The sequence below is a fragment of the Amblyomma americanum genome, chromosome 7 (assembly GCF_052857255.1).
Source record: "Amblyomma americanum isolate KBUSLIRL-KWMA chromosome 7, ASM5285725v1, whole genome shotgun sequence".
Taxonomy (NCBI): Eukaryota; Metazoa; Arthropoda; class Arachnida; order Ixodida; family Ixodidae; genus Amblyomma; species Amblyomma americanum.
This window is the reverse complement of record NC_135503.1, coordinates 8,625,201-8,641,703: the sequence shown is the minus strand read 5'-3', so window position 1 is coordinate 8,641,703 and position 16,503 is coordinate 8,625,201. Positions and strand designations below refer to the sequence as shown.

At 47.1% G+C, this 16,503-nt stretch overlaps 3 protein-coding genes across 3 annotated transcripts; 2 read left to right on the top strand and 1 right to left on the bottom strand.

Annotated features, from left to right (window-relative positions):
* The first annotated feature begins 117 nt into the window (after window positions 1–117).
* Window positions 118–1,116, top strand: LOC144098387 (coagulation factor IX-like). Its single transcript, XM_077630987.1, has one exon. It carries the CDS (start codon window positions 118–120, stop codon window positions 1,114–1,116), a length of 999 nt encoding a protein of 332 aa, XP_077487113.1.
* A 2,169-nt stretch (window positions 1,117–3,285) lies between these two features.
* Window positions 3,286–6,874, top strand: LOC144098389 (uncharacterized). The gene has a single exon (XM_077630989.1). The coding sequence runs from the start codon at window positions 4,090–4,092 to the stop codon at window positions 4,849–4,851; it is 762 nt and encodes a 253-aa protein (XP_077487115.1). The 5' UTR covers window positions 3,286–4,089; the 3' UTR covers window positions 4,852–6,874.
* A 5,097-nt stretch (window positions 6,875–11,971) lies between these two features.
* LOC144098384 (uncharacterized) lies at window positions 11,972–16,328 on the bottom strand. The gene is made up of 2 exons (XM_077630980.1): window positions 16,195–16,328; window positions 11,972–12,915 (listed from the first exon to the last, which is right to left on the bottom strand). The coding sequence occupies exons 1-2, from the start codon at window positions 16,270–16,272 to the stop codon at window positions 12,484–12,486; spliced, it is 510 nt and encodes a 169-aa protein (XP_077487106.1). The 5' UTR covers window positions 16,273–16,328; the 3' UTR covers window positions 11,972–12,483.
* Between the last annotated feature and the right edge of the window lie 175 nt (window positions 16,329–16,503).

Sequence of the window (16,503 nt, the reverse complement as noted above, 5' to 3'; positions counted from 1 at the left end):
CGCTCGCATAAAAATTCACCGCGGCGCACATCCGCTGGAGGTCGTCGTTAAAAACGTGTGTTCGACCGAAGCAAAGCTGCTTTTGCGATCGAGGTCAACCAGCGACGGGCGGTCGTCATGCTCGCCGTGCTTCTCGCCTCCCTGCTGGGGGCCGCAGCGTCGCCCGCGGAGCTGCCCTGGTCGCGGGTGGGGCCCGGCGTCTCCGCAGAGGGCTGCGACCCGGCGCCCGGCTCGGCCGACCGCTTCTACTGGCTGCGCGACGGCCGGCGGTTGGCGTCGCCAGCACCCGACCGGTTCTGGGAGCCCGGCGCCTACGTGTGCGTGCGCGAGGGCAACCGGACGGTCAGCCTGCAGCGGGCCCTGCTTGTCGCCGAGGAGGTCGGAGTGTGCTTTGCGGCCGACCGGGCCGCGCCGAGCCGTCGCCGCCGCGTCGCGGACGGCGTCCGCGCACGGGACGCACCCTGGGTGGCGCAGCTCTTGGTGGCGGGGCGATTTCTGTGCGGCAGCAGCCTGATCGGCCAGCGCTGGGCCCTCACGGCTGCCCACTGCCTGCCCGAGGGCAACGACACCGCCCTGGCTCTGGCGCTTGGGGCGACGCGGCAGAACGGGCCGCGGGTCGGCGTGCTGCGCGCGCTTCCGCACCCGGACTACGTGCGCGGCTCCCCGTCGCGCGAGCACGACGTCGCCCTGCTGCTGCTGGAGCGGCCCCGGCGGCGGCGGCTCTCCGTGGCCTGCCTCCCGCCAGCCGAGGGCTACTTGGAGCGCTTCTCGCAGGGCGTGCTCTTCGGCTGGGGCCGCGTGGGGCCCCGGGGCGGCCCCGCGCTCCGGCTGCAGGAGGCCTCGCTGCCCATCGTCACGAGTCGCGAGCGCTGCGAGGCGGCCGTGGAAAACGTGGCGCCGACGGCCTTCTGCGCGGGATTCGGCGAGGCTTACCGCGCGGACGCCTGCGAGGGGGACAGCGGGGGCCCACTGGTCGGCTTCGTCGACGAGCGGCCTGTCCTGCTGGGCATCGTCAGCTGGGGCCACGCGTGCGCCCGGCCCTTCACTTTCGGCGTGTACACGCGCGTGGACAGTTACCTGGACTGGATTCGCGGCCACGTCCTGAGAGCGGTCTGACCGCCGCCTAACATGTGGGTCCACGCTTCGGAGCAAATAAAGGAGCACATGTGGGAAAGATTGGTCCCATCGAGTAGCGCGCCGCGCACGAGTGGCCAGGGCCGGACCTGCTCTTGCAGGCGAACGAATTCGTTCCTTGTGCAGCCGGTTGACCTTTATAACGCGTGACACAAGAATGAAAGACAGTGTTTCAGATTACTTGGGAAAACATTGTTTCTGATTAGTTGCAGTGCGAAAGAATGCGGACAAGAGCGAACACAGGTCGTGCGCTGCCTACACATTTCGCGCTGTGTTTTCCGTAAGTTGGTAATTGTGCACCATCTAGCACAGAAAAAACTGATTCTGATTAACGTATCGATTAGAAATGCTCAGAAGTAACCGCTAACTGCGGTAGTTTGGTGACACTGCCGACGTGTTTTTGTTTTTTTCCCTGCTCCGCAGCTAGCGCGATAGTCTCAACAATATATGGACACCATGGTGGTGCTCCAGCATGCAGCACAAACCAAATAAGATAGAACGCCCGATTTGGTACAGCGGTAGGAGCGTGCGCCACAGACATACGTGTCAGTGGGTTCCTCCGCAACCCCACCCTCTCAGATATCACCAATTACTTCATAAGGGTAAGGAAAAGATATCCGGAACCGCACTCCAGCCTGACTCAGGTAGAGGCGGTCAAATGGAGGAGGCTCCAAACAGAAACCCTAACTAATCTTTTCATATTAAATAAGATGTATCCAACGCAGTACAGGGACACGTGCCCCAAAGGCAGAGGCAGACCCGCGGTGTATCACACAACGTGGGAGTGCAAGGACAATAGTTTCCGTAATCAGAAAGAACTGTGTCGGGAGCAGTGGGAGGAAGCGCTTTCCAGCCCTCCAACGAAGGCTGGTACAACATGCTGTGAAAGCTGCCAGATCCAATGGGGCGTGGAATAGGGGCTCCACTCCCTGAAGAGGGCGAAGACATCGCAAGATGAGGACGACCTCTGCACTCTGAAGCGTATAGAAACTAGAGCAGTAAAGTTTATCCTATCCTATCCTAGATGAGAACATTTCGTTTAGTATTAAATAATGCCCCGCGTCCACTTAATCTATCCACTGGCCATCTGGAAATGGCTACATGGTGGAAAAAGCCCAACTCGTTCGACTTTCTGCTCTAATCGGTGGAAATGTCTAATCCGTCTGAACGTCCAGTGAATCGCAGAGGTGGGCAATTTCGCATTGTCGTGGACGACCCCTAGACACCCGTGTTTAATTTTGCACGTGGTTACACCTCTGTTGATTTTGCACATTTTTGTCCGTGTTTGGTTCGGCCAGAAACTGTCATCTGTCAGTGCAGGTGACAGTCTGCATTTCTTTTTATTGGCGAAAGCGAGGAAATATGCTTCACTGGCTTTTTTTCGAACATAATGCCTTTTAAGGCTCCTGGTTTTTGGTGCTGTCCCGATTAAACATGCGAGCTTCAACAAGAAAAGAAACAGCATAAACCGTTTGGTGTTAGCCATTCACGGTGCCAACAATTGCATTCACTAAAAAAAAAATAAAGATGTGCATGAAGGATTGTGTTCAGATCAGCCGCTTGAGACAAACCTCGATGAATTTTCTCCTGTTTGAATCCGCACCAAACCCTGGCCAATCCCCTACAGTGGGAATGTGCCATCGCTTTTGAGGCAACAACAACTTAAGAGATAATCTGCTTATCAGTTACCAGAGTGTCAAATGTTTGATAGGCTAGCTGGTCGCTTTTGGAAATGTATAAGACCTATGGGGGCTTGACATAGCTTCAGCTTAGGAGGTGCTTTTGAGTTTCGCGCTTATTGATTCTTCTACTGTCGTCAAGATGGCGCCAGCCTTCTTTCATTATTGTCATCAGTTGTAGTGATGGTAGAAATCAAGGGAGGGGTGAATTTGGAGGAAGAAGATAGCCAGACTAGACATTTTAAGAGCGAAATTGAATTTAAAAAAACAATTAACAATGGCAGAAGTATAGGCTAAATGGCGCAAGCTGCCGTCCGATACAAAGAATAAAGCCATTATCATCCATACACCTATCCATCCGTAGCTTATCAGGCAGTTTGCACGCGCATGCAAAAACATCGTTGAAAATAATAGACGACAAAACAAAATAAAAATTGTTGTCGTCTTTCAATTACCTACTATATACAGCCTTGACACAGTTGGTACAGCTTATGGGCGACTGTTCGGTGGTCTGCTCACTGTTACGCAATAGCTGCCGCTCAAAATTCATTCGCCCTTATTTAAACTTGTTTATGATATACCGAGTTAATCATGCGAAGTTTGCGTGAGTGGGAGGTCTTGCGCAAACTTGAAAGAAGACATTAATTTTTTATTTTTTTTTTACGGCGTGGATGAAATAGGTTGAACAGTGGGTGGAACCAGTGGAACTGACAGTCAAAGCGGCCGAAGGATTGAGGGAGGGGAACGAGCGAAGGTGAAAGAGCCAATGAAAGGGTGACGGGAAAGCCAGACGCGCTTTTGGCAGAAGAAAGATAGGCCTAACGGTTAGGAACTGTAACTATGGTTCGCTGGTTGACAGCTCAATGGAACGTTGGTTGCCTGGAACCGTGTGAAGTGAATACGTGTTCTGCCTAACGGTTACCCGCAGCCTCACTGTGCTCTTACGGCTGTGCGTCGTCACCCTCGGCGCATTGCGTGAAATGTTATGCGAAAGTCGCTCATGTTTTCGGCTGGCGCTCGGCTCCTGACATCCGTCGCGTCCACTGACCCTGCTGACCCGTTTGCGCTGGATTACGGAATACTTCTACGACATGAGCCGGGCAATCCAAAGAAAATGCCCGGGCGCTGGTCAGTGACCGCGGCGTTTTCGGGAAATGTACTACTTCGGCATGGCCAAGATACAGCCATGGCGTAGGTCGTCCCCTGGCCAATAGGTGGATCTGCTCCTGCTGGAAGGACGTTCGGGTTTCCGGAGGCCCTGAGGAATCAATGAGTCATGTTTCGGGTTGTCGAGGGGCAGCAGGGAGTAACTCATATCTACCGATCGTCGACCAGTGAGCTGGTATGCATCGTCAAGGAGAAATGGTCGGAGAGAGCTTCCAAGACGTCAACGTTGCTCGCCCCGTGTCGCTTCCGCAACCCTCGGCGATGTGCTCTTGGCGCCAACAACTGCAAGCAGCAGGAGGTGAGCAAGGAGCGCTTCCTGTCGCTTCTCGAGCTACGGCCAACCAACGGTGTGTGCGCTCCGCGGGCCGTGGTGGAGCGGCTTCCCGCCGACAGTGGCGAGTGGCCCGGAGCGCAGGCCGCCGTGGCGAACTACGGCAAGTACTGTGCCTCGCGAGGTCGTCTGCTCTCGCCCTGTGTGCCGTGTCTGTACCCCGTCGTGTACCGTGCCGCTAGACACCATAGGTACCTAGGTCACAGATACAGTTTCAATAAGCGCGAGCGATGGAAGCGTATGCGTGAACTCCGCACCGGACTTGGCCCGCGTGCTCTGGACTTGTTGGACAGGTGCAAGGACCTGCGCGTCAAGGTGCGCCGGCTGACGCCCTCTGAGGTAGCCTTGTGGACTAAAGGCCACACGCGTTTGGGCAGGACTCCCCTTCGGGAGCTACCCAGCTTTCAGCGGCCTGTGCGCTGCGTTCTTCCCAACGTGAAAACGGTCGCCAAGATGACCATGTGTAACTGTGTCGTCCGCGATCTCCGCACTCGGGGCGGTGCTCGCGCGGTACCACCTTCCTCGCCGCCGTTGTTCTGAAGGCTGCCCTACTTGTTGCTCACATTTCAACATTTGTGACATGTTGTCTTGCCAAAGGATCACTCCGACTGTGTGGGCAAAGTGCTTTCTTGGCAGACACCACTGGTGTTGTACCGTGTTCGTGTACTTACAAATGCTGTGTCACATCTACCATACGCCGTTGCAGAGAGAAGCATATTGTTTCAGATTGCCATGTTCACTATGCTACCATAATGATGGCAAAGCAGTGGCAGTACACTTTTTGCCCGTAAGATGCGGCCTTTTAATTTTCACTCCATTTTGGCTATGCATATCCTTGCTGCTACGATTCTTGCCACTGCCCATACCTGATTAAGGCTGGAATTCGAACTAATTGGTTGTGCATGGTGGATTGACAACAGCATTTTGACTTGTGCATTGCATTAAGCCATTGCACCCACACCTATTGTATGTGATGAACCTTTGCCATTTATGTGATGTATGCTAATGGTTAAATCATAAAAATTGAGAACTTGGGGTTTGCTCATTGCAACCATTTGTGGCACCACTTTTTAGAGCAAGTAAATGCTGAGTTCACCAGGGTGGGCAGAGCCTTTTGCAGGCTGACACACATTGGTGCCATACCAAACCACCAGTCATTGTTTGGTCTCTTGTGGCACTCCTCCTCATTCAGTGTACAAGCATCTTAATTCTGACGGTAAAACATGCTTATGTTGTGGCACTTTTACTTTTCAGTAACTTCTGGAACCGAGGGGTGGTTCCATGCCTTTTGTATGGTTATATATTTATACCGTTCATTTTTCCTGGCATGCAAAGTATGTCAGGGTGTGACAGCATTTTGTGTTGACCTTCATTTCTGTAGCAAGCCGTCATCCCTACTCAAAAGGATATTGCACAGCATATTATGGCACGCTCAACGGTGATCATTGATAAGAGTTATGTGTCAGAAAATTATGTCAAGCGTCTGTCGCTGAAGGTTCACATATACAGGCTTGGTCGGAAACATGCAGCCCACTTTGCAATTGGCCTCAAACATTTTTGAGGCATGCTTGGGATCCCTGTGACACTTTGTGCATACTGAAACCTCCATAGTGCGGAAGAGTGTGTTGCAGCCTCATAGCAGCAACAACATTGCAGGAGTCTTGCCAACAAAGCTTGGGGAGGTACAAAGTGGACTGTATATCTTTGACAAAGGCTGTACCTAACATATTGTTTCTCACTTGTTTCTTCACAGCATCTGCTGACTGTCGTTTGCTTTTGTATTGAATTTAATTCTTTAATGGCTGCTCTTAATAGTTTGAGCAGTGTTGACTTTAGACATGCACTGTTTGCATGATGAGTCAGAAATTTTGGAGATGGCCCTTTCATAATAAACTTTTTATGAAAAACTGCCGTTTCTGTAATCGGAAGTGCAAAGATATGTAAACAAATGGTATTTTTTCAGTATAGTAAGTTTGTTTCACTTCATATTGCATACTAAGTGGCTGGTTTAAGGTAAAGTAAACAAGGTGAGGATATGGCTTGGGCTCGAGGATTTTTTCTTGGATTTCATTGGTTGTAAGAGAGATAGAAAGACAATCATCTCTGTTACGTGTCCATATTGGCTAATGTGCTCCTTGTGCCTGACTTTTCTCAGTGCTTCAATTCATTAGCCACAGGTGAACAGAGTTGCTCCTTATTGATCTGTCTTGGCCAGTTTGAGAATGTGCACCCCACCCATGATGTTTGTTAGGTTTATGTGATGCTGTCGAATGGTGGCATCATGGAACACAACGTTTCCTGTACGCGGATGGTGTACATCATGTGTGTGCCATTAGCACGATTCATCATTCTTTTAACAGGCCTGCAATTGGTCCTATGTTGAAATATCACAGAGAATGTCAACTTGCAGTGTGCGTGTGAGAACTGCAGAGTTTGCTACAAGTGTTGCCCTAAGCAACTGCAGAAATGATTTGTTTACGGACTGGAAATATGCGTTGTTGAAAGTATAACTCCTGCAGAAAGGAGTTAGGTATTTGCTGAAAATAAAACGACATTTACTTCAGTTGTTGCCCATTGTGCGATGCTTCTGCAGGGTAATCTCTATACGTGAACAACATTTCATAATAACATCATAGTGTCACCCAAATATGTGGTACACAAAAGGTATCTCCTTAACTAGGATGAGAAGGAAGACTAACGGCACAGAAACTGCAATGTGCAGTGGAAAGTTGCAGTTCAGGCTATGTGTGTGTCTTCTGTGACCTTGAATGCATATTTTTTGTTTGCATTTTAATGGCATATCCTGTTATTGTACTCCTGCACTGTTTCCATGTTTATAGTGCTATTCGCGACACGGAGGTACTTTTTTTAGCTTACTGACATAAGTCATACTGGAATATATTATTTAGCAATTATATTTTTATTTGAAAATTAGAGATATATACGTTGGTTCGTTCCGTGCAGGCGGATTGTACAGCCAGTTGGATATTTTGCACGTGATAGAGCTCAACTAAATGACGAATAATTAACTAAAAACAGCCGTCAACACCGAAGGTGAGCCCAGTTCTGAAATTTTCTGATTCAGTGAAATATCAAAGATGGAAAATGTTCATTTGAAGGTTCGTTAAGTTGGCTTTCCCGCATTTCATGTTGAAAAAAAAGGGTGTCGTTCGAATTTCTAACATAGCAAATATAGACACAGTTTGTGTATGTTATGATCTATAGTAGGATACAACTAAAATATAAACAGCAGTTAACACCGGGCGACAGTCCGCGGCTTCCTGTAGTAGAGTTTCTTACTATTAACTAGAGGGAAAGCTGGCGACGCTGCACCTGCGCTGCCAGAACCTGGACCTCTATGGGCGCGCAAAGCATCATGGGGCGATGAGCTACTGGTGCGGGACAGTAGATTTTTCTCAGGAACACAGAGTGGCGTTACTGATAAGCCCCATTCCGTATCCACGGGGTGCTCCGCGCGACGACTTGGGCGTAAAAGTAGTCTGCAAAAGCCATAGTAGCCAAAAACGCAACAGCACACGACGCCAATAAAAGGTTTTTGTTTTCCAAAATGCTGTGGAAAAACCTTTTAAAATGTTGAAGCGACATTTTTTTTTTCAACAATATATATATTTTTTTAAACGCGCCTGTCAAGCACGAAATATTGGCTTCTGTGGTCTGCAAGCTTGGCCAATAGGAGAGCAAGCCATCGCTTATTTTGAGCAAACGTTGCATTTACATGCTTTTCTGCTCGTTTGTTGCAGTTATAGACAGCATATTGAATGATAGACCATTCTAGAGCGCCCATGGTAGTACAGGTGGTCTCGAGGAAGCTCCATGTAAACTCCCATAGGCGGGGCGCCAGCTTTCCCTCTATAGTTAATAGTAAGAAACTTGTTTACTCCGCTAGCTACTCATAACAGTAAACAAAATAAACATTTTAATTATTGTTTTTATTAACCAAGCCAGGTATCAAAAATCCTACAGCTTATAATTTCTTTCTTGCAATTAGCTTCTTAATTGTTTAGGCAAAGTTTTTACAACGGACTACATTTTTGTCGTGGAGGAATTCTGTGCGGCGGTCCTGAATGTGGGCGAAGCTTGCGACTTCGACGACAACACCACGTGAAGAGACGCCATTTTAAACACACTATGCTGACTAGTAGCTCTATATAACAAGCCAACGCCACGATGGCCACGAGCTTTCAAGAGCGCATTTTTGACGCTCGATATTTCATACTGCGGTGCCGACTCAGAATAAGAACTGGGCTCGCTTTCGATGTTGACAGCTTTAATTTCGCAATATCACCTTGCGCCCTAAAACAGCCACCATACTAACATAGAAAGTTTATTAGTTATTTTGGTTACTAAATAGTCTTTTAGTAGAGCTGTATCACGCATATTATATACGCCTTGCTGTACAATCCAGATACACTGTTTTGATAACAAAAATCTGTAAACGTCAGCAAAAAGAAGTGCCTTATATAAATAAAACTCGTTAATACGTTCCACGCGCCATTGTGACTTCTCTGCAGAGAACAGGTGCAAAAAGAAGCAGCAGAAAGAAAATAAAAAAGAAACGAGCGCGCGGGGGGATGCGACATGAAAAGAAGCAGCAAAAGCTGAGTTGCTCAAATTTTTGGCATCATGCACTTTATAAACTGGTAGTAACCGCCTGCGGCCAATCCCCCTCGTGGGTATGTGCCATTTTATGACAACACACCAACAAAAGAAACGCAGCTGCTGCTTCGGAGTGCCTAAGGGTTAGGGGCGAAGCATCCGAGAACTACAACAGTGCGCTTAGATACGCGCGAGCCCGATTTGAAAAACGCAGCATAAAAAAAAAAAACGCTGCAAGTCAGCCGTCGCGGTGGCTTCTCCTTAGTACATCTATGTAAGGAGGCGAAGCATTTGCAAACAACGCAAGAGATCCTGGCTATTTTCGCAATATCCACGGCCGAAATAGGATGTGTTGCGAGATTTATTTCGTGCTAAGGACAACGCAGATGGGGACTGAATTGTACAGCTGCTCAGATCTTGTGCCAATAAATGCTAATCGACATTTTATGAAGTGAAAGTGTCAGTTCGTACTCACTCAACAGATAATTCTTCAATATTACGCGGTTCGGATCATACGCTGGCCTGGATAATACGTTTCCTTCACATTTTTATTGAAAAGCGAGGTTTTACTATATAAGAGCAGTCATACACTGCAATTGAAAACTCCCACATTCACCTGCTGGTCAAAGGGAACGTACCATTCATGGTCGGCTTGATGGCAACTTGTCCGGTCAAAAAACTTGAAAAAAAACATCGGTCACTAACGAAGTAAAGGGGATGAGGGCATGGTCTGATGTTATCGAACAAGTCTTGTACACAGGACTATTGACAAGGCTTGTAAACATAAAGCTCGATGTTAAGTGCTAACTGTCAAACTATTTCACCATTCCTTTGACTTGGCCGATGATTGCTATTACAAAAAAAAAATGAAGATGAAAATTGGTTTTTGAGGACAGGTTTGGTTTCATTTATGGGGGTTTAACGTCCCAAAGCGACTCAGGCTATGAGAGACGCCGTAGTGAAGAGCTCCGGAAATTTCGACCACCTGGGGTTTAACGGCACTGACGTCGCACAGTACACGTGCCTCTAGAATTTCGCCTCTATCGAAATTCGACCGCCGCGGCTGGCATTGAACCCGCGTCTTTCGGGCGGTTTTTCGGGAGGAAAGGAAATGGCGCAGTAATTGTCTCATGTACATATCTCGGTGGACCCCCGAACCCCGTCCTAAAGGAAGTTAGGAAGGTGAGTGAAAGAAGAAAGTGATGCTGTAGTGGAGGGCTCCGGAATAATTTCGACCACCTGGGGATCTTTACCATGCATCGCACAGCACAAGGACGCCTTTGCATTTCGCCTCCTCCTCCTCCTCTAGCTGCTATATATTACACTGCCATTTATGGTTTCCTGATCCTGGTCCATGCCATCCGTGGAAAACTGGTTGACATCAGCACTCAGGGGAACATGTAATCACCATCACGCGATGCAGGACACATGCAATGGCTTTTGAAGCCATTGGTGCCCAACAGCTTGTTTTGAACCAAACCACTTCCTTTATGTGAAGCAAGTGTGGCACCAAATCACTGTGCCACAGCTCCTATTTGGTTTGGTGAGCGCCAACATGCTGGGTTCCTGGCAGCACAGGGATTAAATATCATACCTTTTGCATACAAGGTGGAATCAGTACCACTAGGCCATTGCAGTTAGATTACTTTGTGGAAAACATAACAATGAAATTATTGTGCCTTCTTTATGTGAAGATCTTGAAGTTATTGTCACTTCTTTACATATATGGGGATTTAAGGCATGAAATTTCCATGAAACCTAATGTCTTTACGTTAGAAAGAATATACTGATTATTCTGTGCTCGTCAAAACAACCAACCATCAAGAAAACTTTCCTTATAAGCCTGGGGCAATGGGGCTACAAAAAGAAAAAATGCATTCAGTGGACATTGGCATAACAGCAGAGAAAAAGGCATTGCGTTGTACTAGTTCCATGGTGCTTACTGGCTACGCAATAACTGCAATGCAAGAATATCTGCATACTGCAGGTCATTTGTGAAAGCCACGCTGCACAAACTGACCAGTTGCATGAGGCTGCAGGTCTAATACATGGCCACAACTGCTGCATTGAAAAGCAGAAATTAATGTGCAAGGTTTAAAGATACAAGAAAAAAACAAGTGGTTGAGATGAATTCAAAGACCTCCATCATCACCTGCACCCACTGACCCTGTATTTACTAATTTTGCAGCTTACAGGTGGTGGATTTCTGGCTGCTTGCAGCTCTTCACTTGCAATGGAAGCTCTCAACTTGTCAACTTTTGTTGCAACCATTTGAAGAGGCAGTGAAAAAGGAATCCTGCCACAGTTTTACCACAACAGATGCTGAGGGATTTTCTCCATGGCACCATTTATTGTCAACGTCATCTGTTGGCATAGGATCTTGTAACCTCATAGTCATAAAAACGCAGTCTTCGATAAGTGCGCCCATCAGAATGACCCATGTGTGTCTAGACAAAGTGCACAGGAGACTGGGTGCTAGCAGGGTGCAGTAAAACTGCTGCTATCAGAAAAAGTTTCTTGTCACTGCAGCACAGGGTTAAATGGCTTCTTCATTTTTTTCTGGAGCAGACCAACAGATCAACAGGCCTGGTCAAAAAAGTTGCTTTTTGCCAGTCATTCTCCAGCAACTGGTGCATAGGCTCTCCGACAGCTTCAAGGCTTTCAATGCCATAGAACAACATAAGCTGTTGAAACCAGCCCATGAAAAACATGGGTTTCTCATGTGTTTTGCTTAATTGCATGGTACAACATGTGCACATGCAGACCATTTATATCAAGTTGCTTTGGTGCAACAATTTAAAATGGCCCAACCCCCTGTTTCGCTTCTTGAAAGACTTTTCCAGCTGTCAAATGCAGGAAGTGACTAAGCAAAATGGACTGGGCTGTTGTCTTTGGTCAAAGCATAATCCAGAAATAGAAACCCATTCTAAATTTTTCTCGCCTGTAAAAGCTGAGAAATTATAAGACAACAGCAGGTTTGGCTGACTTATACTGGGAATTAAAAAATTCCAGCTGTGAGCACTTGACTGTAGTTTAAGTGGTGTGAAAAAATTTCTGGTCTTTTGACTACTTGATATACCAATTAGCACTCACCAGCCAGAACAAATTCCAAATATCAGCATTTATTATGTTTTCTGTGCATTCTTGCCTTTTCCCATTTTGCCTGGTGTAAGAAATTACAAGTTAAAGAAGGCACGGCACAACAGATCATTAATTTCTCCTGAAGAAAGCCACACACTGCCTAACAAGATGAACACCAAAGCTCTTCCAGGTTTTGAGGACCCAGTGCAGTCAGCCTCATAAACAGCTTCATAAACAGGAATAACAATTACAAAGGCCATATAGGCCAATACTAAAATGAACTTCTGCAGGCACTGTAGAGTATGTGCGACAACCACACCGCAGCCAAAGCTGCAGTGCCCTATGTCAGAAACAGTCTCGCAGGTCTGCTGTGTGAAGTGCTATAAAAGGCAATCCAGACCATCATAGCTAGCAGAGCTTAGGCAGCTGTAGGTCTCAATACATTGCAAAAAGTCCAGTCAAGTGCATCTGTCTCTACAGTCGCACAGTAGGCATTGTAGTGCAGAGCCTAGCTCCATGAGCTGTGGCCAGTTCTTGAAGGCGTGCCATTTGCAAGCTTCCTTGAGGGCTGTGCCAGCGGTGCATGGGGGCTGCATACACAACGAGCAGTGCAACGGGCACAACATTGAGCAGCAGAGTCTCGAGCGTACAGAACAGGGCTTCTGGGCAAGAGCAGTGCACCAACTGTAGACGCGACAGACTGTCCGCTAGATCTGGCTCGCCAACCTGCTGTGCCAGGGCAAGAACGTCAAACCGTCTGGCAAGGTCAACCACAATGACACAAGATTCAAGGCCGCCATTCTTGCATGGCTTGATGTAATGGGCCACAAGGTCCACCGCAGGGTCCGATGTTTTTGAAGGTGGATTAGCTGGTGCTGCGGTTACCAGCTGAAGTACACTGTTGCGCTGCAGAAAAAGTTGAATGGATATTGGACAACTTGTCACTCCATTCACGAATACGACACATGTGAACCTGAGGGCTTCGATTACATAAGAGACTTTATGAATGCTCCTTCAGCCTAAACTGCTAGCCAACTTGGTCTGAAGTTCCACACAGAAGTGGCTTTTGACCAATACAACACCTTAAATAAAGTACCTGGCACAGTCAAAATAGATATGTTAACATCTGCAGTACAGCCTTATCAGGGGCATGAAACGCTGTCGTTACGTTAGCTGTATGTGCCCAAGAAAAGAGCAAGCTGCTAGGGGAGCGCTCTTATTCAGCTGTATCACCACATCACATCACTTTATTTACCTTCAAGACCCTTGATGGTGTGTTACATAAGGGGTGGATTTACATAGTGCAGGCATTCACAGAAGTCGAAAATGTTGATGGGCAGGATATAGCAGAGACATGGTGGGGAAGGGAATTCCAGTCCGCTGCTGCTTGTAAAAAAAATTAATTGGTAAAAAGGGAGGTATGGGCACGTGTACATGTAGCGGTGCTTGTTCAGTCTCAAGCAAGCACTGTCACCAAACGTGGCATTGGACAATATGCTATCATTGCGAAAATAGATTTGCTTTGTAAAATTTCAGTGCGGATGAGCCTGGATAAACAGACCCGTCCACACTTGTTTTGAGCACGCAAGTGGTGTGCTGTGGAGCAAATGAAGTGAAATCTTATTGCAGCTGCTTTGCAAGGGGTAAGGAGCTTGTGCTAGTGTGATTCTTGTGTTGTTTCGCCTACACTTGAGTACAGGTATTATAAGTGAAAGCCAACAGCTGCTTTAGAATTTCGCTTATTACCTCCACACAGCGCCACTCGAGTGCTCTAGGAAGTGCGAAAGAGTTTGTGCTTCAGGAACAAAGCAATTTATATCTCATCTGAAAAGTTTAAAGCACAACACAGAAAAAAGACAAATTTTCTATGCAATTTATGCCTATCTCTGCACTTAAGTTCAACACAGAGTATTACCCACAGTGAATGCTCCCATTTACTATCAAAGGAAAGTGCTGGTGAAATAAGGCTTGCTAATGAATGATGTGCATTAGTTTAACAACTCGACTTATTTTGATACGGTATAGGATCTTGCTGATGCCATGAGAGTTCATATAGATACTGAGATAATACAAATTTTAAAAGTGTTAGCCAGCTTTACATTTAGTTGCCTTCTGCGATGGTGGCCTGATAACTGGTGCACCTACTGGGGCAAGCACCACTGGGTAGTGAAGCCAGCCATGACAATGAGCGGTACAATGTCTGCCATGTCAACGTCACGGAAGCACATAATCTAAGCTGCCTCTGCAAAAGTAGATTTTCAAGTCCCTAGAGGCAAAGCCTCTGGAAAAACCTTGGTTGTTGAAAACGGCAGAAATTGGATCAGAGGCACTGAGGTGCTACTATGTTGCCGGAGCGAGACTACTGTGAAGAGGACCACTGCCAAAGTAAGGGCAATGAGGGCAAATGTGACAGTGGAAAAGCAAGGACAGGGCTGTAATGTTGCACTTCCAAGGCGTTCTGTGACGTGCCGTGAGCTTTGGACAAATGCCATGAGCACTGGTGTTTTAGCAGCCCAAAGCAGTTCCAAATCATTCCCAAAGTGTACCAGAATTGAGTGACAGGCCCAAATGAGAATTATCGACTCCTTTGTTAGATGTCAAAAGAAACATAAAAGTTGCAGGTATATATGCGAAATGCTTGGCGCAGCTACTTCAGAAATTGTTGTAGTCCTCCGAGAATAAATGGTGCACAGCCACTGTGGGCATTGGCCAACACGAGGCGGTGACTGACAGATGCTCAAAATACTGGCAGATTAAAATTAAGAACAAACTGATTCCTGTGAGATTGGCGACTGAATATTGGATGAAGGCTTTATGTGCAGAGCACTGAACAGTTTGATTACGGATTAGTTTTAAGCACGAGCAGGTACAAGTAGGAATTCAGAAAGGTTTCACTATGGGAGCTGTTTCGTTTTTAGAAGAAAGTTTTTAATGGCAAATTGCACATCCTTGTTTCTGTGTCAGAGCGTAGAAGCTCAAAGGGAAAGAAAAGCCCCATTAGACAAACTCAGACCAAGCTGGTGAAACAGGTTTTATAGCAGGTGCCTCCGTAAAGAGGAGAAGCGGCGCAAGGGCAACAAAAAGCAACCGATAACTCCAGGTTCAGCGCAGAATGGGCACAAAAGGCAAGAGGGAGACTGGCAGGCAAGATCAAAGCGACGATGTAGTTGCATGAAAGAAACCTCAACCTTGCAGGATTGCCATTCTTTACTGCTCCAGGGGAATAGAAGGTGCTGGTAGTTGGTAGAGGAATTAAGAGCTGAGGCTGCAATTTCTTGCGATAGCATAGTTGATGTACTATATGCACAGTTCAATAGGAGAGCAATGACTGAGCCTTGAAGAGATGCCTTCGCCGAGGTATCTGCAACCTCATTTAAATGGACTCCTCTGTACCAAGCACTCTAAGAGAAAATGTCGACTCCTTTTTCTTGACACTGTGAGGCATCCATCGTAATATCAGGTAATCTTGTAATAAACTGCTGAGCATATGAAAGGTCAGAGGTTTCGTGTTGTTTGGAGAGAGGTTGCCAAAGGCAATACAGATGAGTTGCTGCACACAGGAAGATTTTCCGAAATTAGGGGGTTCAATGTGCCAAGGAGAGATTGAACAAAACAAATCTATGCAAACGAGACCAACTGTAACGAAAAATGCACCAGGAGGCTGATTAAGAAACATCAAACTGGTGGCATTTCTACCAAAATAGGTTCAAACACTTCATCTGATGATGCTGATGGCATACATTCTGTGTTGTTTCTAACCTAACAAGAGATGGCACATAACTCTCCTTCTAAGCTCACCTGAAGATGAATGTCGTACCCTCGATTAACACGTATACAGTGTGCGTGATATGCGGCCATTTGCACGTTTTTAAAGGCAAGTGACTTAGCTCTCAGTCACTGCATTGCGGGCGCAACAGCGCGGTTGCATTTTAGCATTCACATTAAAAAAAGAAACATGCCCTTTCTTGCGGTGTTTGTTTATTTACTTCGGCTTGTACAGTTTTCGGGTAATTTGCATGGATAATTCAAACGAACCAATCTCCGCCATGAGCCGAGCGCCATCAGCTGCAATGAAATTAACCAGTTTTGTCAATGACATTTGTCAGTAAACCGTCGCGCCATGCACCACTCGCGCCGAGCTCTTTTTCTTCGGCATGAAGGCAGCTAAAGCGGCTAAACTCTTACCATTTCTGCGTGAGTGGCAGTGCATCCAAGTGCAGAGAATATCTTCTTGGAGTACGCACTAGAGCCGCCGGCATTCATGAGAGTCAAAACGTGGAGACAAGATAAATATCTGCTCGTACGTACTGGTACTTGTACTGCTTGTACGAGTGACGTCTGATGATGCCAGTGCCACAAGTGGCCACAAGCACAAGCCCTTCGGAGTGTATCGTTAAGTTCTCAGCTGATAACTGATAAAGAGAGAGAGAACCTACTCGAACGCGAGGGGCCCTCGATTCACGGCACAGCCACACAGCACTCTCGCGCTGCTCG